We start from the raw sequence: 23,050 nt of genomic DNA, 5'->3' as shown, positions 1-23,050 counted from the left end.
GGCCCCAGACTTTGCAACTCCCGCCTACAGCACGTGGCCCGCCCCCCAAGCTGGCCACAGTCCCGCAGCCCGGAGCCAGGTCCTTCCCATCCCTCTGCAGCCCGAGTCTGCCTTTCCACTCTGGCCTGGGGTGTGGTAGATGGGTCCCCTGAAAGCTCTCTCCCTGCCTGGGGATGCCAGGTGACCAGGACAGCTGCCGGCTGAGCATCGACTCCCAGAGCAGCAGCAGCGGGCCCCGCAAGCACCTTCGCACGGACGCCTTCAGCCAGCACCACCTTGAGCCGCTCGAGTGCCCATTCGAGCGGCAGCACTACCCGGAGGCCTATGCCTCCCCCAGCCACACCAAAGGCGAGCAGGTGAGCAGCCGGGTGAGCAGGTGAGCGGCGGCGGGCAGGGGCCGCAGCAAAGCGCCGTCTCTCAAAGACTCCCAGTCAGCCTGCAGTCCAGCCGCCAGAGCAACTAGAACTTGCTCCGACGGGCTCAGGGCGCATGCTTCATGCAGCATCAAGCCTCACAGACTTTATTTTCCCAGATGCTGGCATCTCCTCCCCTCCCCCCGCCCCTGCCCCAGCACTCTTGCCTCTCCTCACCTATAGCCTCTGAGCTCTGCCTTTTCGGGAAGAGCAACACAACCATCCCTCTGTTGCCCTGTGGCTTTCCCAGACCGCAGGGGTCGGGTCCTACAGCTCCAAAGCAGCTCCTCCAAGCCCTACGCCATGACCTCAGCCAGCACCTGCAGCCTACCTCTGGCCACTCACACCCGCACACCCTACGACCCTGCATGACTCACGCTCCCGAGCACACCGCTCTCGTTCACACCTCTCTGCACTGGCACAGTGCACGCCCTCCCCGCACAGCGCCTCGCCTCCCACCTTTCTGCCTGGAAAAGTACCGCTTGGCCATTATGACTCAGCTCAAGCATCACTTGTCCATGAAGCATGCCCTGCCCCTCAGACATGCTCCGTCTCTCCCTCGTCTGTGCTTCTGCATACCCAACGTGCCCCTCGGGTAACTTCTCACATTGTGCTGGAACCGTCTAGTGGACAGAGGTGTGGACAGTGGATTTCATAAGGCAGGGCGGGGTGTTGTATCAAATTTTTTTTTTTTTTTTTTTTTTTTAATCTCCGGCACCTAACGTTGTGCCCCTTTTAGAATAGATACCCAGTGAAGACGTATGGGTGAGTGAGCTGAGAAATCCAGAACGCTAAATTTCAAGTTACAGGGGAGTTTTTTGTTTTGTTTTTGTTTTTGTTTTTTTTTATTTCTTGTGCTCAAGACAGGTGAGATGGTTTATAGTGGGTCAGCTTCCGGGAAAAGGTAGCAGAGACGTCATGGGTCTCCCACGAGCCCAAAAGAGACTCCACAAGTCTGACAGAAACTCCAGGGCCGCTGGCCCCTCAGTTCATCTGTATCTGTCCGCAGTAGCCGTGACCTCCACCCCCTCCCCCACGGGATCAACCAGCTGAGGAATTCCCTTAGGGTGGGTCCACGGGTCCCACTTTGCTCCTGCTAGCGTTTGACCCAGGAATGAGGCAAGCCTTACGCCTTTAAAGTCTGAGCAGGACAACATCGCCGATGCCAATAACCAGCTGAACCACTGCCAGTGACCGTCTGGGCTGCTGGGTCCATGCCAGCACCGCAGCTGGGCCAGCAATCTGCGTCAGCGATTTTATCAGGCCGGGCTCTGCACCCCACGAGGGGGTGCAGAGAAAGCTGGCCGTCAGCAGACCTGGGGAGAGGGTCCGGGTGCTCATCGGAGAGTCAGCACATGGCTCCCTGAGGGAAATGGGGCCGCAGCCGTGGGCCGACGGGGAGCCCGCTCTGTGGGAAGGAGCCTGCATAACCCCAGTGTGCAAACAGCAGCCATCCTGGTAAAGAAACCCTGCTGCTGAGACCCCAGGCGCCCTCTGGGTCACAGAGCCATCTCCTGGCTCCATTAACCTGGCTGATTCCTTGATTACAAGGAAGCCCCGAGACCCCACACCAAGCCGGCCTATGTTGTACATGGGGAATTATGGTTATCAGAGAGTCTCAGAGCCACAGGGACCTCGGGGACCACTGAGTCCAGTCTTTCCATTTGCATGGAGATAACCCAGGGCCAGGGAGGGTCGACGGAGCCTGGGGGAGCAAACAGCTGGTGGAGCTCAGACCTGCCGGCCCTGGTTTCATTCAGACTTGCCCACTGATACCTGTTTTAGATATGGTGCTTCTATGTCCATTATTATGTGAACACCGGAAAAACAGAGTTCGAAAACCATGGAACTCCTCCAACCTCTCATCCTGTACAGGAGGAAACTGAGGCTCAGCCATGTCCACCCGTGATTCATTCCCTCCCTCAGCCAGTCTTCTACTCGCTCATTCATTCACCTGGGTTGGTGGTGGGGGCAGGGAGAATCCAGCCTGTCCCGAGGGCTCTTTGCATCTGAGCCCTTGCCTTTCCCACCCTTGGTGACTCTGTGCCATCAAAGGACACTCCGTGTTCTCTCATCTGGGCACAGGAAGGCCCTCTGGCCTGGGGAGCCAAGAAAGAGAGAGAGAGAGAGAGAGAGAGAGAGAGAGAGAGGCTTACAGGTCCTCATACCTGACGTCAGGTTCTGTAAAATCAACAAGGGAAAGTAAGATGGTGGCCTTACTTCTGGTTGCTCTTTCACGATCAGGCACAGTTAGATGTCACGCTTAGGAATAGGTATTTTTCCTCTATTTTATAAGTGTAATAAGAAGCAGATCAACAGAATGTGACTATTAGGACAGACCGCAAGAATTTGGCAGCTTATGACTCTTCACATAATTCTGAAATAATAATACCTATGATAGCAATTTACTGGGCATTCTGTGCTAAGCATTTAGTATATGTATATAGAATCTCATTCAATTCGTACATCAGATTCTATTATCCTTGTTATGTAGGAGAAAAAAAAAAAAATCAAGGCTCAGAGAGGTCAAGGAGATTAAAGCTCCTCGGCTGGTCATTGCAGAGCCAGGGCTCAAACTGGCCCAGGAAACGAAAGCACTGTGCCCCTCTGCACGCCAATTCAGGCTCCATTCCAGTTTATCCCATCACTGGGATATCGCCGCCATTCAATGCAACATACCAAGATGTCTGACTCTAGAGATTTGGGGATTTTTTTTTCCCCCTTCACTGAATTGCCTGGATTTTGGAAAGCTATAGGATTTTGAGTAGATATTTGTTATCAAATCAACACATCCATAAGGCATTTTAAACTTTTCTTACACTCTCTAGAAATTGGGTATTTTGTTCAATTTCATTAAGCCAGGCTCCAGGCAACTCTACCCTACCCTACAGCAGTCTCCCCTCGGAAGGCATGGAACCAGAGCACCATTCAGTCAGTAATTGCTGCTACATGGTAATGGTGCCCTGGTGGCCTTCAGAATTGACTGCAGTTTCCAAAAGTGCCCAGCATGCAACCAGAAAGTGCTGTGGCCCCTCGGAGAACACGGCTCCATGGAAGTGACTGCCTTTAGTGGAGCTGTTATGTAACCGCAGAACGTTCCTCGATTTTAATATGCACACGGCTCCACCTAGTGTGTTTGTGATGTGTGTGACCTGCCCGGGGGATCGGGTGTGTGCCTGTTTGCGCTGTCTTGTCCCCTCAAGGGAGGGAGTCCCGGTGAGGGGTAATGCATGCTTGCCCTAATCGTACATAACCCCACTCGTGTCCAGGGCATCTAAAATGAGGCCTTAACAAAGAAAACTCCTCCAGGTACTTGATAAAGAGATTTTTAAATAAAATTGACCCCAAGTATCATCGTCCAGCTGAACCTGCGAGTTAATGTTTACTTGGACGTAGAAAAGAGAAAGAAGACACCCACCTGTTCTGGTGGGTGTCCTGTCTGCCACTTTATTGAAGGAAAGAGCACACGAGGCAGGATCCGGGACCCTCTGTTTGATACCAGTTTCATACTTACCGGGGACACTTGCCTCTCTGGGCTTCGGGCTCTCCACCTACAAAACATACAAAATACTGCTTGGCCACATCACAGGGCCATGGGGCTCAGTGGGTCAGGATGGCATTGCTCTGACGTGCCCTCTTTGCAAACAGAAGCGGTCATCGTGTCTTCCAGTTTAGGGCAGCGTTTGAGAGCATGCACATGAGAGCCAGGCCCCTTGGGTTTCGGTCCTGGCTCTGCCCCACATGGGAGTATGACGAGCTTCTTGGCTTCCCTGTGCCTGCATTTCCTATCCGGAGAGGAATAAACTAATGAATGGAGCGAAGCACTCTGAGCCAGGCCAGAGGCAGACCGCTCCAGCCCTGCATCCTGCTCTCTGTGCGTCCAGACCGTGTGGGGAGACAGGGAGGGAGACCGGCTGGCTTTGAATTCCAGGGCCGCAGGAGAGGAAGCCCGGAGATCAGGCTTCAGGGTCTCTAGGTAGGCCGCCTGCCAGGGGCCTCTGTGCGCTGACTTCTCTTTGTTCCCCAGGGCCTCTACCCGCTGCCCTTGCTCAACAGCGCCCTGGACGACGGCAAGGCCACCCTGACCCCTTCCAATACACCCTTGGGGCGCAACCTCTCGACTCATCAGACCTACCCCGTGGTGGCAGGTACGACTCCCGGAATGTCCTGGGCCATGTGGCCCCAGCTGCACAGATGGGCTGGAAGGCAGAGCGCGGCCGGCCCTGAGGAGGAGGGTGCTAGGACCTTGGGCCTGCAGAGGAGAGGTGGGCTGTGCTGACTGGGCCTCCAGGTGGGTCCAGAGGGTCTAGCCTCGTATCCCAGGCCCCCCTCCGTGCCTCCTCGCTCCCCCACCGCTGCGGGGGAGGGGAGGGGAGGCGGCACACACAACACTCCTATGCTAGCAGAGGCACAGCAGGGAGGCAGAGCTTCTCTCCAGCCCTCAGTCATCCCGAGGAACACGTGCAGCCCTCCCGCCACCCCCAGACTCAGAGAGGAGCCGCCTGCCCCCGCGCCCCGCCCGCACCCCTCCCGCATCTCATGGCTGGGTCTGTGCATGTGCCCACCCCATCATCTCACACCCCTCTCTCCTTGTTGTCTCCCTCCCTCCGGCAGATCCTCATTCACCCTTCGCCATAAAGCAGGAAACCCCCGAGGTGTCCAGTTCTAGCTCCACCCCTTCCTCTTTATCTAGCTCCGCCTTTTTGGATCTGCAGCAAGTCGGCTCCGGGGTCCCAGCCGGTGCCTCGGTCCCGCCCTTCAATGCCTTTCCCCATGCTGCCTCCGTGTACGGGCAGTTCACGGGCCAGGCCCTCCTCTCAGGTACGACAGGGAGGTCCCGGGGCCGTGCAGCTATCGCGGGTGGGGGAGGGGGAGGTCCTCAGGGCCGGCCACCAGTCCCCTGCTTTGGGTCCAGCCCCGTCTCTGGCCCTCAGTCCTGTCCACCGTCACCCTATTCCCTAAATCTACCCGCAGCTTTTGGACGTGCCAAGATGTGGTGCTCCGTGCTGGCCAAGTCAGGCCGTGGGAGGGGCAGGCACTCTGGGGATGCCAGGAAGTGGGGTGCGCGGCACATTTCCAGAACCTCCCCCCAAAGACCCATGGAAGAGCGGGGGGCCTTAAGGCCAGGAGCCAGGAAGTATAAAGCAGTGAACCCTTGGTCTGGGTGAAAAGTGAAAAAGAAGGAAAAGAAGAAAACTTTGGAGGGAAGAAGTCATTGGCTTTTGGAGACGATTTCCGGATCAAATTTCTAAAGAAGACAGAGGGTCCGTCCCAGTTGGGTCTCCACAGTGTAGCATTCCTTGTATCCAGCTTAACAGGGTCACCCTCGGAGACACTTGAGAGATGAGGGAGCAGGGGACCTCCTATCAGGAACCTCACTGGCCTCAAAACACGTAAAGCTGGAATGCCTTAGGGGCATCTAGAGCAAATCTCTCCTTATATTGATGGGAAAGAGGCCCAGGAAGGAGTTGGGCCTGGCCAGGGCCCCTGCGTAGGCGTGTGGTTGTCTGGCGGAGTGAGGGCTCGGCCTGCATGCGGCCTGTGGGTCAGACCTCAGCAGAAGTGGGCCTCCCTGGAAGTAGGACATCAGCCCACCAGCCAGGGCCTGGGCAGCAGCTGAAAGAGGGTGTCTGGCTTGTGCAGGAGAAGACCTGAGATGGAGCGAGAATGGAGAGCAGGGAGGGACCCATGATAGCCTTCAGCTCTCCGAAGGGCTTCCATGGAGATGGGACTGTGTTAGATGTGGGCCCAAGGCACTGAACCAGAACCCATGGAGGAAGCCAGAAGTGGACTAGCCCTTCTGGACCAGTGTTTTTCACCTTGCTGGGCCTCAAAACACGCTGCTAAAATGACAGCTTTTATAGAAGCCAGGTATCCAAATCAGACAAGTGAAGAGCTACTCTGTTTTGAAGTAGGGACTCTGCCCCCCTGAAAGCCCCTGGACTTGAAAACCACCACACCAGAAGAACAAGGCCTCTACCTGCCCAGAGGGACCACAAGGTCATCTTACTCAAGTGCACAGTCTGGCTGGACCTGGGATGTTTTTCTCTGTGCATCCCCATGTCTAGTGTGGGAGGACCTCTTGAAAGAGGTGGGCACAGAGGTAAAGGGTTCATGAAGGAAGCCCAATGTGTGGGCAGAGAGGCAGTGTTTCAGGGTATGGGGCACGGGAGCACATGCTGACTCAGAGTTCAAAATTTCAAAAGCGGGTGAAGTCAGCGGAGATGGGTCATTTGTTTTGACCAAAGTGATTAAAGGAGAAAAATCTGTGAGCTGAGTGGAGTGATGTCAGCCAGAGAAAATGGGATGGGAGGGTGGGAGGGGAGCCAGGGAGTAAAGGGGCTCACATCCGCCGCGGGATGGAGAGGCCCAAGCACTGGGTGAGACCGCCTGCTTCGTGTGAATGGTGGGCCCCAACCAGGAGGGCTGCAATAAGCCAGGCAGGGGATGAGGTGTGGATGGAGCACGTGACGATGGGGCGCAGTTCTTTAGTTACTGCGTGAGTTGCCCAGGTACCTGGCAGGACCATTCGAGAGGTCAAGGCAGTGGACGCATGGCATTGGGAAGTGGTCTTGGACAGTGGTCCGTGGCAAACTCCCTGCCCCCAACTTTCTCCCTTCCCTGTCACCCTGTTAGGGCTTCATGCACCCCCTGTCAATATGCAGTCAAAGCAGTGGGCCACTTCCGACCTCTGTCAGCTCTCCGTTTAGTGGACATGCCCACATTCCAGACCAGCAGCAGAACTGGAAGGTCATGCACCCCATGGAGCAAAGAAGCTGTCAGCAGACACCAGGGTATAGAGTGCGGCCCCTGTGGAAGCCAATGGCTGGCTGTAGGGCCCAGCCTGAGGGCTGAAGATGGAGCACCAGAGTCAGGGACTCTTCCTCTGTCGAGGAACGCCCAGGCTTGGAGGCACCGGGTCCAGGCAGGTTGCCAAGAGCAGGAAGCAAGTCAGGGATGCAGTTCACAGAGCTGGGCCAGCCCTGTGGCTTGGGCACAAGGTACAGGATGGCTGGTGTCCATGTGGAGCCCAGGGTGTTGACCTGTGGCTCCTCGAAGACTGTCCACCTGCAGACTATGGTCAAGAATGAACCTAAAATACCTACCATGGGTCCGAGCCACGGTGAGCAGGCTGGGAGGACATGCAGGGAGAAGGAAGGCCAGAAGGAAGGAAGGATCTCAAGAGTCGGGGGGCTAGAAAGCCATCCAAGAGAGGAAGAGGTGAACTTGAAAGAAAGAAGGGAGCCAAGACTCAATTATGCCGAGGTAGTGCTGCAGACAAGAGGAAAGAGGCAGGACCAGATGAGTTTTCATTCCAGAATCAGCTTGGCCCTCACCTACCAGAGCCTTCCCAGCTCACCTCCTCTGAGTGGCTTCCTAAGAACCCTCCCTGCTGCTTCACAGTCTCCCCCTGGGGTCACTTCCTCTCCTCACCCAGTGTCTCTGCTAGCGCGGTCTCCAGGGCGACTGTCCCTCTGGGTCTCAGCTTCCCCCTAATCAGCTTTTTAAAAAAGAAGGATCAGAGTTTGGGGAACAATAGGATTGTCCCTAATATTCCTGCCATTTCCCTTCAGATGCCCCAGTCTGGGTCCCAGCACATTTGCAAGAGTGATAGCGAAGGCATCCTTGTCCTGGGTGTTCCAGGGCTGATTCCAGCTCAGCTGATCGGAGAGCCCTGAGTTTGGTTTTATCATCAAAGAGTCCACTACCCGCCTCCATTCTTTTGTGCAAAATTATATTTAGTCCTGCCAAAGAGATTTCTGGATTGCTATAAATTTTCTTTGCTATCAGAACAAGATAAGGAATTGAAAAGGGGTCAAGTAGAGGGCAGACATCAAAGTGGGCAAATAAAATTGTCTGAAATCACCTCTACCCTCTAAATTCCTCCTGGACTCTACCAATATTTAGAACACTTGCCAATATTTCTGGGGTGTTAGTGTTTTTTTTATAGAACCCCACTTTGCAGCCAGTGAATATCAACCTGTGTCTACATCACCTTCTGAAAAATAGGGCCATGTAGAAAGTATATTTGAGTGCAGAGGAATTACAAATCAAAGAACCTAAGGGCACCTGGGTGGCTCAGTTGATTAAGTGTCTCTCTTGATTTCAGCTCAGATCATGATCCTAGGGTCATGGGATTGAGCCCTGATTTAGGCTTTGCACTGAGCATGGAGCCTGCTTACGATCCTCTCTCTCTCTCTCTCTCTCCTTCTGCTCCTCCCTCACTCATGCATGCACACATGCGCACACACTCTCTCTCAAAATATAAATAAATAAATAAATAAATAAATAAATAAATAATAACAAATCAAAGAAACTAATGATGAAGACCCTTCAAAAATAAGTAATTCAGTAAAAGGTCATGGTTAGAGTTGCATGTCTGTAACATGTTGGAGTGCATCTACCTCATGGCTTCTGTGGTTACATTTCTGAGAAGGTCACAAGGTTCTTGGCTTTTTGGAAGAAACCACATATTCAAGGAACTGAAGCAGAGTTTTGAGGGATTGACAGGGGAGTTTAAGGTACCATAGGCTGGATGAGGGCCATCCTGTAGAAAGTCTTACTAGGCTTTCCAGGAGGGCCAGGTTTCATGGAAGACTTTGGGGTCTGCTCCAGCACTTGATCCAGAAACGTCTGCTCCCCTGGGAGAAAATTCGGTGGTCAAGGAGAGATGAAGATTAAAATCTCAGAATATAAGGGAGTGAGGTTAATGAATTTATTTCTAAGAGCAGTCTAGGGGCTAGCTCTCATGGGATGGGGTCCTACAGGGCAATTGTGACTAAATTGCAGCTTTGGGGGAGCGTGTGTCCTGGTGCTCTGCCCACTGAGCTGCAGAGCTCAAGAAACAGTAGGGCCAGGTGATGGAAAGGGATGGGTCGAGGGCAGTAGAAAGGGGAGTGTGGAACCACAGGGCTCCAGGGTCAAAGGAGACCTGGAGAATACCTAGACCAGCACCAGCAAAGAGGAGGCCTAAAAGCCAAGAGTTACCTCCTCACCTCCAGCCCCAGTCATGGTAGACACAGATGCAGCCTCAGAATCCTTCTCAACACAGGGTACCAGGAAGCCCCTACCAATGAAATAAGTGATAGGGTGAACCTAATTTACTATCTCTAATCTAACCTAGCTCATGAGACAGATGGGAAGATGTGATTCAGAGAAATTCGTTTGTCCCTCATCCACAGCCTGGCTTGGATCTAGAGCTCTCTCTCTCTCTCTCTCTCTCTCAGGGAAGAGGAAGCAGGAAAAGAAAAGAAAAGGCATTGGGCCTGAATTAGCCACCAACCCTCTTCCATCACTCTCCTACTCATGCATCTGTCCACCCCCTGTACGCCTGCTGCCCTCACAGACTTCATGGCCGCCCCTTCCTCTCAGAGCCTTTAGTCTTTTGCTAAATGTTCATCTGAGAGCCGAGGGGGCTGAGTCCGATAGCTGATTGTATTGCAGTCCTTCTTCAAAGAAGGATCAGATTTTACCTTGGAGTATTTTCTGCATAGTCCTTCCTCTACTTCTAAATGCACTAAAATTTCCTTGCCTCACCCGAGTTTCCAATCCCGCCTTTATTCAGACCTTGGGTCAAGTGAACTGAACCCACCTATAGAATTCCAGTGGATTCCACCCTGTTTGCTCCGGCACCGATGGTGTTCATTTTTATGAAAACATTCACATAGTTTTAAATAATGAACACTGATGGCTTATTTCAAATAGGGTTTATTCTATACGGGTTCCCATGATGTAACAACTTATAGAATGTGTCCACTGCACTAATCGATGTCCACCTATAACATGAAACCCTGGCTGTGAGTTATACTGATAACATCATAGTAATAGTAATAAGGTATATAAGGTACTCTTATTTCCCCCCTCCCCCACCCATTTTGCACATGAAGAAACAAGCTTGGGCACATAGGTGGCTGGTCTAAGGACACTTGGAAAATTAGTTGCAGAAGCAGGATAAGGACCAAGGTCCTCTGGTTCCTAAATCCTTCCTTCAGAGGAAAGACAGAAGTCCAGAAGGCCTGGTCTCGTTTGTTGACCCCCTAAACTTGGCTCCACATGCTTATCCCAGCTCATGCCCAATCTTGCTTTAGTGGCTGGCCTTGCTAATTTAGCATTCTTACTGCTGTGTCCCCAGTATTCGGAAAAGTGCCTGGGACCTCATACTTTCTCAGTAAATCTTTATTGAATGCACAACTTGTCTTCAGGAAATCTCTAAAAATAGAGGTCGCTGCAGTACTGACGACTCATAAGGTTCCATGGGACATGCCTTCCCGTTCATCATTACTAGCCACCCCCTGAAGAGTTCAAAGCATGTTGGACCTCGGGGGGATGTCGGGCAGAAAAGTTGGACAGGCAGTGGTGCAGAGGGGACGGCCTTGGTAAGTTGGTTGACAGACTCACAGGGGGTCCCTGTGAGTCCCGGGAGAAAAGGCAGTCCCCGATGTGAAGGAGGCAGAGGTGCTTGGGTAAAATGGTCATAACCGAACACAGCGTTTCTCACCCCAGGGTGATTTTGCCCCTGGGGACGTATGACAATATCTAGAGACACTTTTGGTTGTCCTGTGGGGTGGGAAGTTCTTCCAGTACCTAGCGAGTAGACGCCAGGGATGCTATGGAACATCCTGCGATGCTGAGGATGACCCCCACACAAAAATTAGCTGGCCCCTGGGGCGCCTGGGTGGCTCAGTTGGTTAAGCATCTGATTCGGCTCAGGTCACGATCTCGCGGTCCGTGAGTTCGAGCCCCGTGTTGGGCTCTGTGCTGACTGCTCAGAGCCTGGAGCCTATTTCAGATTCTGTGTCTCCCTCTCTCTGACCCTCCCCCGTTCATGCCCTGTCTCTCTCTGCCTCAAAAATAAAATAAACGTTAAAAAAAATTAAAAAATAAATTATCTGGCCCCAAATGTCAATAGTGCTGAAGTTGAGAAACCCTGTAAACATCACTAAGAAATGGGATGACCAAATAACTCATCATTCCAAATGGGGCATTTGAGAGTAAAATAGATGTTATTAATAAATACGCTGAGTGGTAATGACAGCGGTCATTACCTGGACAGATGTGGCCAAAGCAGTATGAATTGCCAAGAATCCTTAGGTGAGGGAGAGTCTGATCTGGGCCTGTGGGACACGAGAGAAGTGGAAGAAACTCACCGAGTCAGACGGGGCCTCCAAAATGGGAAGGTTCAAACTTTCTGATGTAGAGGAGAGGTAGAGCCAGAGAAATCAGGTCACTAGGGCTGTCTCCACATGCCTCCAAGACAAGGGCATTACCCGTAGATTATAAAGAGAGAGCTGGATGTCCGTTTTGCTGAAAGTGGGTTGTTTTTTGGTTTTTGTTTGTTTTGTTTTTTTTTTCCAGGAATCGAATTGACAGATGTGTGGTTCATGTTCAGGTGTTAACACCAAATATCTCTCAGCCTGTGTCTCCTTTCTAGGTCAGGGATAGCCTATAGGTTTTGTGTCCTTTACAATTCTGATAGGTTGTATCCATCTGGAAGACCACGTTGAGGAATAGGAACCACCCTCCCTGGCCCATTGGAAACCAGTTCAGTGATTGATTAGCGATGTCTGCCACGGGTCCAAAAAAGTATAGTGAAAGGTAGTGGCCCAAAGGCCTTTGCCATCCCTTGTAGGACCTCGTTCTTGATCCTCAAAGCGGAGCTGAAAGAATGTGAGCTTTGAGTCCAGTGGCCCCTAATGTATTACTTAGGCCCTACACACACTGGTACGCTGGACGCTGGGGGGGATAACAAAGACCCAGAAGAGACAGCCCCGCCCTGCCTTCAAAACCATGACATTGTTATGGGTAAATAAGATGCACACCAATAAAATCACTGGAGGATGGGCCACAATACAGGACTGCAACAGCAAGTGCTCCCTGCACGGCGGAGCCTGTGTCCTGTCGGCCAGACAGAGGGAGAAGCTTGAGCTCAGAGAAGGGAGGAGGGGGAGTGGGTTTGGAGACTGGCTTTGAGGAGAGTGGTGGTGGCATGAGGGAAGACTCGCTGAGCCTCAGGGAAGCAAGACAGCGCAGAAGCCCACAGTGGCCTAACTAATGACTCCTTGCTGTATTTTTCCAGGGAGAGAGATGGTGGGGCCCACGCTGCCCGGATACCCACCCCACATCCCCACCAGCGGACAGGGCAGCTATGCCTCTTCTGCCATCGCAGGCATGGTGGCAGGTAAGGGGAGGGGCTGGGCAGGAGGGGAGTACTGCAAACAGGAAGTGTTGGCCAAAGGTAGAGCAAGAGGGGCCAAGAGGCAGGGTACGTCCCATGCACAGATTTCCCAAAAGGCATTGAAAGACCCACCAAAGGGTGCATCTTCTTGGAAACGCTTGGAGCAAAAATTGCACTGCAGCCCTGGCTCCTTAACTCTCCCCGGCTCAGCTTCCTTCTTCCCACCTGCTCCCAGATTCCCTGTGATGCAACGGGCAGGGCTGAGACTGGCCAGTGTTCAAACCCAAACTCTGCCACTTCTTCCGTTGACTCAGTGAGGCTTGATGGAGGGTGCCTTAGGGGTCCGCAGGACAGTGTGAGCTAAACGCAAGCCTGGCCCTTGAGCAACCCTTTGTCTCCCAGTTTTTTCACTCTGATGCATTTGTACACCCTTTCTGTAAAACTTGAATAAGAATGGGGTCGGTGATGATGATGATGATGATGATGATGATGAAATGGTTGAAATATACCTTCCTTCACACCCCACACGCACTCAACCCTGCATGGGCAGGACCCGTGTTCCAGGTACTCCAAAGGTACTGCAGGGACATGAGCTGGAAGGATTTCTCCATCATCACTGGCATTGCCCTGGAATACTGCCTGCCAGTCATGTGGATTTCTTTCTCCACCCGCATGATCATCACCCAATAGTGACCCAGGGTGTCAAGGTCTAGACAAGTGAGGACAAGGAGTTTTTCTGGGCAAATCTCACTCTTTTAGGAACCGTATAGGAAGGACCCAAGGGAGGACAGGGCAGAATCGAGTCATATCTACTGCCCCAAGAGGCCCCAGGATGTGGAGCTTTTGGAACGAGCTCTGAATCAGGGCATCTGTGACCCCCGTGCAGACGCCCCTGACCCCAGAGACTTAACACATTACATCCACCCAGGCTGCTTCCCTCCCTCCCTCCCTGGCAGGGGCTGTTCTCTGCCAGCCACCCACTCTGGGTGCCCTGTGCTGAAGCAGGTGGGCTGGGCTCTCCAGGGCAGAGGGAGGGGAGGGAGAAGAGAGGAGGCAAGGAGGCTCTGCGCTCCCTGGGAACCTGCTGAGCTGGCACTTGTTGCTGCCTGGTTACCGTGGCGATGTGCTTAATGCAGCGTTGAAAATACAGAATACTGACTCCTCTCTCCCTCCTGGCCCTGGACTCCCTCCCTCCCTCCCTTCCTCTTCTGGAGCGTGAAATGAGATTGGTCAAGATAAAAAAGGAAAAGATTCGGTTATTTTTTTAAGAGTGTGGATAATGGGGCCTCTCAATCAAAATCCCAGGCTCCAGTCGGCTCCCCCCATCCCCCTTCCAACCTCTCCACCTTTCCCTGCCGCCTGCTTAGAGGAGGAGGAGGAAACAGAAAGCACAGGGCTTTTCTCTTAATTATGAATCATTCCCCAAGGCCAGGCCCAGGGCAAGGGGGTCCTGGGGCCCAGAGTATGACCCGTGAGGTAGCTGGAAGGTTTGGGCCTCTCATCAAAGGCCCGCAGGTGTTTCCAGAAGGATCTCATCCTGAGTGAGTGTTGTGGGAAAAAAAAAAAAAAAAAAATAGCACAACTACAACATCAACTTCAAGTGAATTACAAAAGGGGTGGGCCTTGCCTTGCGCAGTGCATGGACTTTCCAGTAAGTCATATGTAAATCAGGTTTCAGAAAATGCAATACTATTTAAGTGTATCATCTGGTTCCTAGGAACTCCGTGGTACAAATTAATTCTTAAAGAATCTTTTTGCACAAAAATTATTTGTCCATCTCTATAGTAGCCGCAATCTCCCAGTTGACTAAACGGTGATTCCTTCTATTAAAATTAATAAAAACTTCACTGAGTGCCGACTGTGTGTTCGATGCACAATACATGCTTAAAGCAAGGCATGCCGGTGGGCATTCTTCAATCATTTGTGGAAGGAAGGAAAAGATCATTAATTCCTGTGTGCCTGGCCATTCATAGATACAACTTTCCTCTTGAATCCTCACCATAAAATTAGGAAGCTGGTATCATTCTAGCTTAATGTAGATGAGGAAACGAGCTTAGAAAAGCAAAGGAGTGTGCTCAGGGCCTTAATTAACTATACCATGTGACTGAGTTGTTCAAACCCAGGTCTTTTGATTTCAAATCTAGGGTTCTTTCTACTACACCAAACTGCCTCCCCCAATACTAGAAATAACAACGCAGGCTATAGCAAAGTGACACAGGAACAGGACCAGGACACAGACTTCTCCCGTCCGCTCATCATCTGTTTTGCCTTCTCATGGTTGTTGTTGTTTTTCCTGCCCCATTAACAGAGTTGATGACCCTCACACCAGTTCTAGAGCTGAGCTGACAACTCCAGATAGATGGATCCGTCCATCCAGCTACCCACTTTTCCGTCCATGCATCTTTATACACATTTTTCCATCCATCCATCATCCATCTTTCCATTTTTTCCTTCCATTGATAGTTCCTTCTATCCGTTCATCTATCCATCCTTTCTTACATCCATCCTTTCATTGATCCATCTATCCACCCATCCACCCATCCACCCATCCATCCATCCATCCATCCATATATCCCTCTATACATCCATCCTTTCATCTGTCTACCTTTCCATCATCCATCATCCAGTTTCCAGCCTTTAAACCATTCTTGCGTCCTTTCATCCATTCATCTCTTTTTCACTTGACAAATACTGGTTGAATATCTATGGTATAGGATGCTGAGGATATAGCAGTGAAGAAGGCAGGAGGCCCCTCTATTCATGGAGCTTACAACCTAATCATGAAGAAAAAAGTACGGTAAACAAGCCAACACATGAGTAAACAAGATCATTTCAGATAGTGGCAAGTGCTGTGAAGACAGTAAAGTTGGATGATGTATTAAAGAGCCACGGGGAGAGGAGATAACTACTTTAGATTGGGTGAACAGGGGAGACCTCTTTGAGACGGTTTTCAAAGCGATCAGCCAAGTGATAAACTAGAGCAAACCATCCCCAGCCCGAAAGAACAGCAAGTGCAAAGGCCCCAAGGCAGGAACTAGTTTAGCGCGATCGCACTTAAAAAGGAGTTGGTGAGTATATCCAAGAACAACGAGTAAATGGGGAAGGCACTACAAAAGGAGGGGCTGTTGGTAGTGGCTGGGTCAAATTTTAAGACAACTGCCGGGGAAACAGACTGCTGTTTCATTCTTGGGAGGAGCTTAGTGGGACTGGAAGGTAGACAGTCAAAAGAAGAAGCACAGAGACCAGTTAGGGGACGGACAACCGTACTAGTTCCTGCAAGACCTTGGTGGCTTGGGCTGGGCGGGGGCTAAGCAGTGAGGGAGGAGAAAAGAGACACTGACGGTATTTCAGCGGTACAGCCAACAACGCTTGGTGAATTGGCTGTGGGGGTTCCAAAACAAAGGAAGCAGGAATGACTCCTAGGCTTGAAGCTTGGGAAAATGCGTGGATGGTGGTGCTGGCGAGTCTATATATGGGAGACCAGGAGAGGGAGGGATAGAATGTGTGGCAGGTGGAAATCAAGAGTTCTACTGGGCCGTAATAGGATTGAGACACCTCCAAATACCCGGTTTAATAAGTCAGTAGGCACTTGATATATGTCTGAAGGAACGAATTCTGGCTAGGACATAAATTTCAGCCATTGTACCAAGCTGTTATTTAATGCCAAGTGATTTGACAAGATCACTAGAAAGAGAATGTGGATGGAAAATCACAGAAGGCTCACTGAAGACCAAGCCTTCAGCACTTAGAGCTGGAGCAGAGAAGACACCAGCAAGGAGAGTGAGTGGGAGGGAACAGTGGATCTAATGGCAAAGGCATCGTGAAACCCAAAGGCATAGAGGGAGCAATGACCTGAATCAAGGTTGGCTAGGAGGTTGAGGGGGTGGGGTGGGCATCGAAGTGACCATTGGAATGATCAGGATGGAGGTTGTGGGGATGTCAGGGGATCAGCACTGGCCTGTTTGGAGGGGAATGAGGAGGTGAGGGCAGAGACCAGGGAGCACAGAGAGGGGCTGGTAGCTGGATACGCGGCAGGAAGAGAATTTTTTAAAAGAGAAGATGGCAGAGCATGTTTGCTGCCTGGAAGAAGTGGTGAATTAGAAAGGGAGGGATCGTTGAAGCAGGAAAAAAGGGGATAGATTGTAGGGGGAAAGTCCTTGGAAAGGTGAGAGGGGTGAGATGCGGAGCAAAGACGACGGGTTGGCCTTTCACGGATGCAGAAACATTTCATCCACTGGGGTTGCATGCAGGTTGACGGGTCTGGTGGTGGGAAGACGCGGCACCCAGGTGCGTGCCACCTCCTGTGCCCCAACCCTTCTGCCAGCTTCCGTGTGATCGAAGCACATAGGTATTTGGTGAATGTGTGTTCAGTATATGAGTGTGTGAGTGAGTGAATGCATGAATAAGTGACAAAATGAGAGAGGAAACACATTGTATTTTCCACCTCTCTTCCTTGTCCGTCGAAGCCAGTAGTGTTTGGCCCTGGGCAGGGGGGTGGGGTGAGTGGGGGTTGTGGTTAGAGGCCCCGGCTGTGTAGCCCACGTAGAATCAGCTTCCTTCTAGGGTGTTCTGAAACCAGGCAAATCGAGGATACAACAGCGGTTAATGGGGAACAGTTTCCATTGTGGGAGACAAGAAAGAGCCCTGGGGTAGGAGCTAGGGCGCATGATTCTAGTGCAGGCTCTAACTGAACAGGGGATCTGGGGTAAATGTCTTTCCCTCTCTGGGGAGCAGTTTCTTCACTCGTGATCCTCGGTTGAGCTTTATTCTAGCGCCTGCTTCATGGGAAAATAGTAAAAGCTAGCATTTCTTGAGTGCTTTTTATATACCAAGAGTGGGGCTAAACGTTTGATGTATATTATCCGATTTAATCCTCCCTAAAACACCATGAGAGAGAGACAATAATTCGTCCCATTTTACGGATGAGGACAGCAAGGCTCAGAGAGGTTAAGTGATTTGCCCAAGGTTATACAGCTAGGAAGTGGGAGATTTGGGAGCAGAGATTTGATTCCAGGCAGGCCGGCTCCAGAGTCAGGCAGTTTCAAGCTTCCCTTCCAGTGTCGGTGAAGGAGACCAGAAGCCACCGAAGGCTCTTAGCTCCCAATAGCAGATGAGGTTCTGAAAGGCGGTGCAGATATTCATGGTTTGGCAGGATTGGCAGGAACCTGGCTTTCAGAGGAAACTGTCTCAGAAGCACATAAAGGGATTATCCGAAATTCAGAGTTAAGAGCCCTGAGGTCAAGTTCTGCTCTGCCATTTGATTTGAGGCAAACTGCTTAATCCTGCGGCACTCCAATTTCCTCTTCTATCAATGGGCCATATTAATGGGTGCTGCATAGGATGCTGATGAGGACAAAGGAGCATAGTGTATGGGAACATGTTTTGCAGACTTTAAGCTCCCCACCAAGTACCCATGGTAATGGTGCGGTCTGCTTGGGTTTGTTGTTACTTAAGGGAATCCTTATGTCATTTCTTTGGTAAGTCGTTCCTTTTTGGTAAAGCCAAGAATCCACTCACAGAAAGAGGTGATCTGATTTGCTGTGTTGGAAGTCACGCACTGAGTTTGCTTCAAGTGGCCCACTTAGGATGGGACCCCCACGTCCTCAGAGCAAGTCCCCAAGAGGTTGGTGCTTCGCAGGGCTCCTCCCTGGGCTCCTTCCTTTAATCCTCAGCAGCCCCCTTCCCCCACCGCCATGGCCTCACACACACCCCACACCCGTCCCTAACAAACTCAGACCTAGGGAGGCTAAAAAGTTTGTACGTGCTAATTCTTTCTATGGCTGCTTCTGTGACCCCGCTCACTCCCTTCTGCCCCTCCTGGAAAGGTCTTCTGTTGAAGGTCCAGGCCCAGAAAAAGTGGTAGAACCTGGGCGCCGGAGACACAGTTCAGCTTCCAAACATCACCAAACCCTTCAGCTGTGTGAGCTTCTAGAGGTCTCCAAGCCTTAGCTTCTTTCCCTGAAAAATGGGCACAATAATATCACGTCCCTCCTGGGCTACCTGGGAGGACTGAGCTTGTCAGGGCGGCGCCTCTGGTACCTGTCCAAATTGATGCAGGCTGAGGGGCCCCCAAAGGGTGGATTGAGGGACATCTGAGCTCACATGGTCTCTGCCCTGGCTGTCCATGCCCCCAGGGCTGGCCCAGTGCCAGCCCTGCAGACCCTTCTCCCCCACCCCCAAGCCTACATTGGTATGTCCACCTCACAGGCCTCTCACCTGTGTGCCTCCAACAGGAAGTGAATACTCTGGCAATGCCTACGGCCACACCCCCTACTCCTCCTACGGCGAGGCCTGGCGCTTCCCCAACTCCAGCTTGCTGAGTAAGTCCCCTCGGGGCCGCCCAGGCCCTCTGCTGTGTGGGGCAGGGTTGGGGTACAAGGCTGGGCCAAAAGTCTGCCTGACAGGCAGCCCGGAGGCCCAGGTTAGATGGAGGGCTTCTGGGAGACAGGTGTTCTTGGCAGTCCAAGCAGGTAGAGGGAAGGCCAAGTACCTAGGTGTTTGGAGGGAGAGCACACAAGCAAGAGACTTCTCTGCATCATTCTCCCTCCTACTGCCTGAGGCCATGTCTCTGAAATCTTGGTTCTGTGTGAGATTCAGGGCTCAGGCCTTGGAAGGGCAAAGGTGGACTCCAGCAAAGTCTAAGAGTGGACTTCCTGCCTTCAGGGGCTCACAGCGCAGCAGCAGGGACACTGAGGCAAGGACGCCCTACAGGAGTGCAAATAAGGCTGTCCTGTCACACACATTAACCATCTAAGTGGCGCACTGGTACTCATTATCCAGCACCAGAACCCTCATACGGGGACCCTTTGTTCAGTACCTTCCTGATATTTGGCTTGAGATGTGGACACCCTTCAGGATGGAGGTCCAGAGAGTGAGCAATGGGCTCCTGTTCACCCCTCTCTTGCCCTGGGGCCATGGGCTGGGTAAGGAAGCTTTTTAGGAAACCAAGCCCCATAAGTGGCTTGAAGAATCCCACTAGAGTTTCCCTGAGTGATGACCTTGAGGGTCTCAGAGCAAACCTGAGCCCAAGAGGAGCAGTGAAGCAAGTGTGGCCCACCCCAAGGGCCTGGCAGGACCAGCCATCCCCCAAGAACCCCCTTTCTTCCCATTACCTTCTGGCATTCCAAAAATGACTGGGAGGGTGGTTAACCTGGGCTCTGTTTGCCACATGGAGTCAACTCCAACACACCTTTCCCTTCAATTTAGCCAGAAAGGATGATGGTGCTGAGATGGGCCAGGTACAGGGCACCTCCCCGCCAAGCCTTCCTGGGCTGCGCATCCTGTAGGTGTAGGGAGCCTCCCTGTGGAGATCCTCAAACGCACATCCCCCATGGCCAGTCAGGATTCTAGTCCTTCTGGGCCCTAAGGAGAAGATTCTCTGACCTCGCACTGTGTATGCAAGGTTGGGGAAGGCCCCAGTGATCCCCAGGTGCGCTTGGTTCTTCAAGGTTCCAGATGTAACTGCTCTCAGTTGCCCTCTCCCTGAAAAGGAGGGTGTTGAAGGTCAAAGCCATCGTGGGGGGAGGGGCAAGAAGCCAACAGTTCTCATTCTGGCCAGAAACCCAAAGGTGAGGCCAGGGAAGGAGGAAATAGGCCCAGAGAGGAGTTAATCTTTGATGATCAGATAGGCCGGAGGGGTGGATGATTAACTTGTGTTGTCTTAAAGGTTAGCAGATGCAGGGGAAGGCTGTGGTGCAATTTCCCCTTCTGACCAGCAGTGTTGTTGTTGTTGTTTTTTTTTTTAAACACGTCCAGGTTCCCCATATTATTACAGTTCCACATCAAGGCCAAGCGCACCGCCCACCACTGCCACGGCCTTTGACCACCTGTAGTTGCCATGGGGACAGTGGGAGCAACTGAGCAACAGGAGGACTTGGCCTGGGACAGGCCCCAGAGAGTCACACAAAGGAATCTTTATTTATTACATGAAAAATAACCACAAGTCCAGCATTGCGGCTCACTCCCTGTGTGGTTGATTTAATGAACCATGAAAGACAAGATGACTTTGGAGAAGGCCAAACTGTCCTCTAAAGACTCCGCAATGAGGGGCAGGAGTTCCAGGGAGAGAGCACTGCCCCTTTCCAAAAGAGACAGAATTGGAGGAGAAATGTGGAGAGAGGAGGGAACCGCCGAGGAGCTTGAGAGGGACGGCTCGCGGCCCACGAGGGGCTTAGGGCCGCAAAGGCGTCTGTGGCTCCATCAACGCGCTCTGGCAGTCCTGGGCTGTAAGCACTTCTGTCCAGCCCGCACACCACAGCCGGGCGCGGAGGCTGTCCCCCCACAGCCTCGCTGACCGTCACCTGCAGCCTGCCCCACAGCCGAGGCTCTGGCCGTCCACCTCCTCCACTCGGCTTGCTTGGCTCTTTCCGCGCCTCCCTCCCGGCCACGGGCTGAGGGCCGGGTGGAGTCAGCCAGAAGCTCCACCTGGCGGTCAAGGGCCTGCCTTTCACCTGCTGCTGAGAATGTGTGAGCACGCCCCAGGTTCTCCTCCCGGTGGATCATTCCTTGCCAGCCAGTGGGCCTATTACAGCTTGAGACAGACATTCCCCAGGGCCCAGGCTCCTGGGGAGTGAGCTGCAGCCCTTCCCCGGGGGCAGAATGAGGCAGAATTGCCGGGGACCGCTTCCCTCTCCCCACAGCCCCTGCCAAGCCAGGTGTGCAGCCTACAGCCCAAGCCCACAGCAACGGAAAAGACCCTGAGGCGACCCCCTGAAGCCAGCAATGGAGGTTCCCCCTCTGGCCCCCTCGCAGCCCTTGCCCCAGAAGCCTGACTGTAAATACTGTAAATGAAGCTCTGTTTGGGTCAAGCTTCCCTCTGTCCACCCCTAGACTTTGGCCTCTCAGTGAATTGTCTCCCTGCCGTGTTGGGCTTTCTCTCCTTGACGCTTCTTTCTTTTTTTTTTTAAAGACAACCCACCATTACCACATAACTCAATAAACCATTACTCTTGGTCTCAGGCTTTGGGGTCAGCTGGGGAAGGAAGCACCCTGGGTCTGGGCTTTCTCCAGAGAATCCCAGAGCCCTGTGGACAATGAACTCATGTTGGGTGGGGGGTGGGGGGTTGAAAGACCGTCTGATGCCCAGGAGCCCTGACTTGGCATTCTCCCTCTCCCTCTGTTAATAGATGTTTAACTCCGGGCAGTCACTTATCCTAAGCTTTGATTTCCACTGTGAGTGAATGTGAGATTAAAATGAGCACATGGCACGATGCCGGGCCAATCGTAGACTCCCCACAAGTAGTTGCTCCTGTTATTCACAGGAAGCCAGAGAATCAGCGGGAGGGTTGGTGAAAGTTCTGGGAACACTGTAAACCGGAGCCCAGGTAACCGCTCCCATGCGCCCTGCGGTGTGACAGGAGAGAGAAGACATTTCCCGGGCTCTACTGTGTGCAAGGCTCCGTGTGGAGGGCCTCCCATAAATTAAGCTGGGATTAGCCCCATTCGAGATTTGAGGAAACTGAGGCTCCGGCAAAATGAAATAACTCGCCCCAGGTGGGAAGTGGGGGTGGGGGGTGGGGTTCAATCAAGTCCTCTTGGAAGGACCGAGCAATGGGTGGCCCTGGGCGTGCAGGGCCAGGAGGGGGTGAGGGAGGCCGCAGGGCAGACAATCCCTTTCTAAGAAGTTTTGGAGAACAAGGGTCACATAAAATGGTGACTGCAAGAGCTGTGCCCCCACGAGGGTGCTTGGCCTGTGGGGACCCTCTCCACCGGGGACACAGCAGGAACTAGGGGCAGGGCTCTGTGTAGCACGGTGCCCAGGTGAATGCTGACGACAGGGCAGCACACGGAGGTTGTCAGATGGAGAGGAAACTCCTCACCCACCAGGGACTCCAAGACTAGGAGGGCTGAGGCAGAGAGATAGGCCTGTTGCCCCACCATCCTCCCTAAAGAGAGGCCAAGGATGCTGGCCAAGGATGGCACGAGAGTAGAGCCACGGGACCCTCCCGCAGAGAAAATCCGTCTCCTCTTCTGAGGGGATCTGAGATGAGGCTCATTTTCCAAGAATAGCACTTGCCTCTAGCTATGAGCATGGAAGCAGGACTGAATCCCGTCGTATCTGAGGCTCCGCATCATCTCGAACCTCTGGGTCCCTGAGTGCCCTAAGACAGTGCCCCCCGACCTGGTTCCAAGATCACTTTGAGATGCATGGTGCCCCCAAGGAGCCTGCAGACCGATTTTGCATTTGCAGACAGAACCCTCTCAGGGAACACTTGGTGCTCCTGGCAGGCCCCCTCCAACCCCCAAATGACAATGGGACTTGGGCTGTGCTTTTTTGCTGCAGGTAACCGTGGTTCTGAACTCCCCTCCCTTTCTCTGAGGTGAGCTGAACATCTCAGGGCACTGTGCTCAAAGCGGGTGTTGGCTAGTGAGTGGTGTGGGCCAACGGCCATGTGTCCTACTAGACAGTGCCTGTCCAGACGTTCGATCCACGGTCAAACCATGGTCCCCCTTTGGGTCTCAG

The 23,050-nt window shown here is 52.5% G+C and overlaps 1 protein-coding gene across 7 annotated transcripts in view; it reads left to right on the top strand.

Annotated features, from left to right (window-relative positions):
• PAX8 (paired box 8) overlaps positions 1–21,546 on the top strand; it is a 59,505-nt gene extending 37,959 nt beyond the window's left edge. For 3 of the 7 annotated variants that reach the window (XM_040496796.1, XM_040496795.1, XM_040496794.1), the window contains exons 7-12: positions 181–356; positions 4,441–4,561; positions 5,028–5,234; positions 12,490–12,591; positions 18,822–18,908; positions 20,344–21,546. In XM_040496796.1, the coding sequence (XP_040352730.1) occupies positions 181–356; positions 4,441–4,561; positions 5,028–5,234; positions 12,490–12,591; positions 18,822–18,908; positions 20,344–20,420 (770 nt within the window). In that variant the 3' untranslated portion in view covers positions 20,421–21,546. The remainder of the gene's footprint in view (positions 1–180; positions 357–4,440; positions 4,562–5,027; positions 5,235–12,489; positions 12,592–18,821; positions 18,909–20,343) is intronic. The other 4 variants (XM_040496798.1, XM_040496797.1, XM_040496800.1 and 1 more) reach the window with 2 other exon arrangements.
• Positions 21,547–23,050: the final 1,504 nt, after the last annotated feature.

This window comes from Herpailurus yagouaroundi, unplaced genomic scaffold (genome assembly GCF_014898765.1).
Source record: "Herpailurus yagouaroundi ecotype Mexico unplaced genomic scaffold, PumYag 188, whole genome shotgun sequence".
In the NCBI taxonomy this organism is placed as follows: Eukaryota; Metazoa; Chordata; class Mammalia; order Carnivora; family Felidae; genus Herpailurus; species Herpailurus yagouaroundi.
Note: the sequence above shows the minus strand (reverse complement) of the source record. Positions and strands in the feature narration are given on the sequence as shown.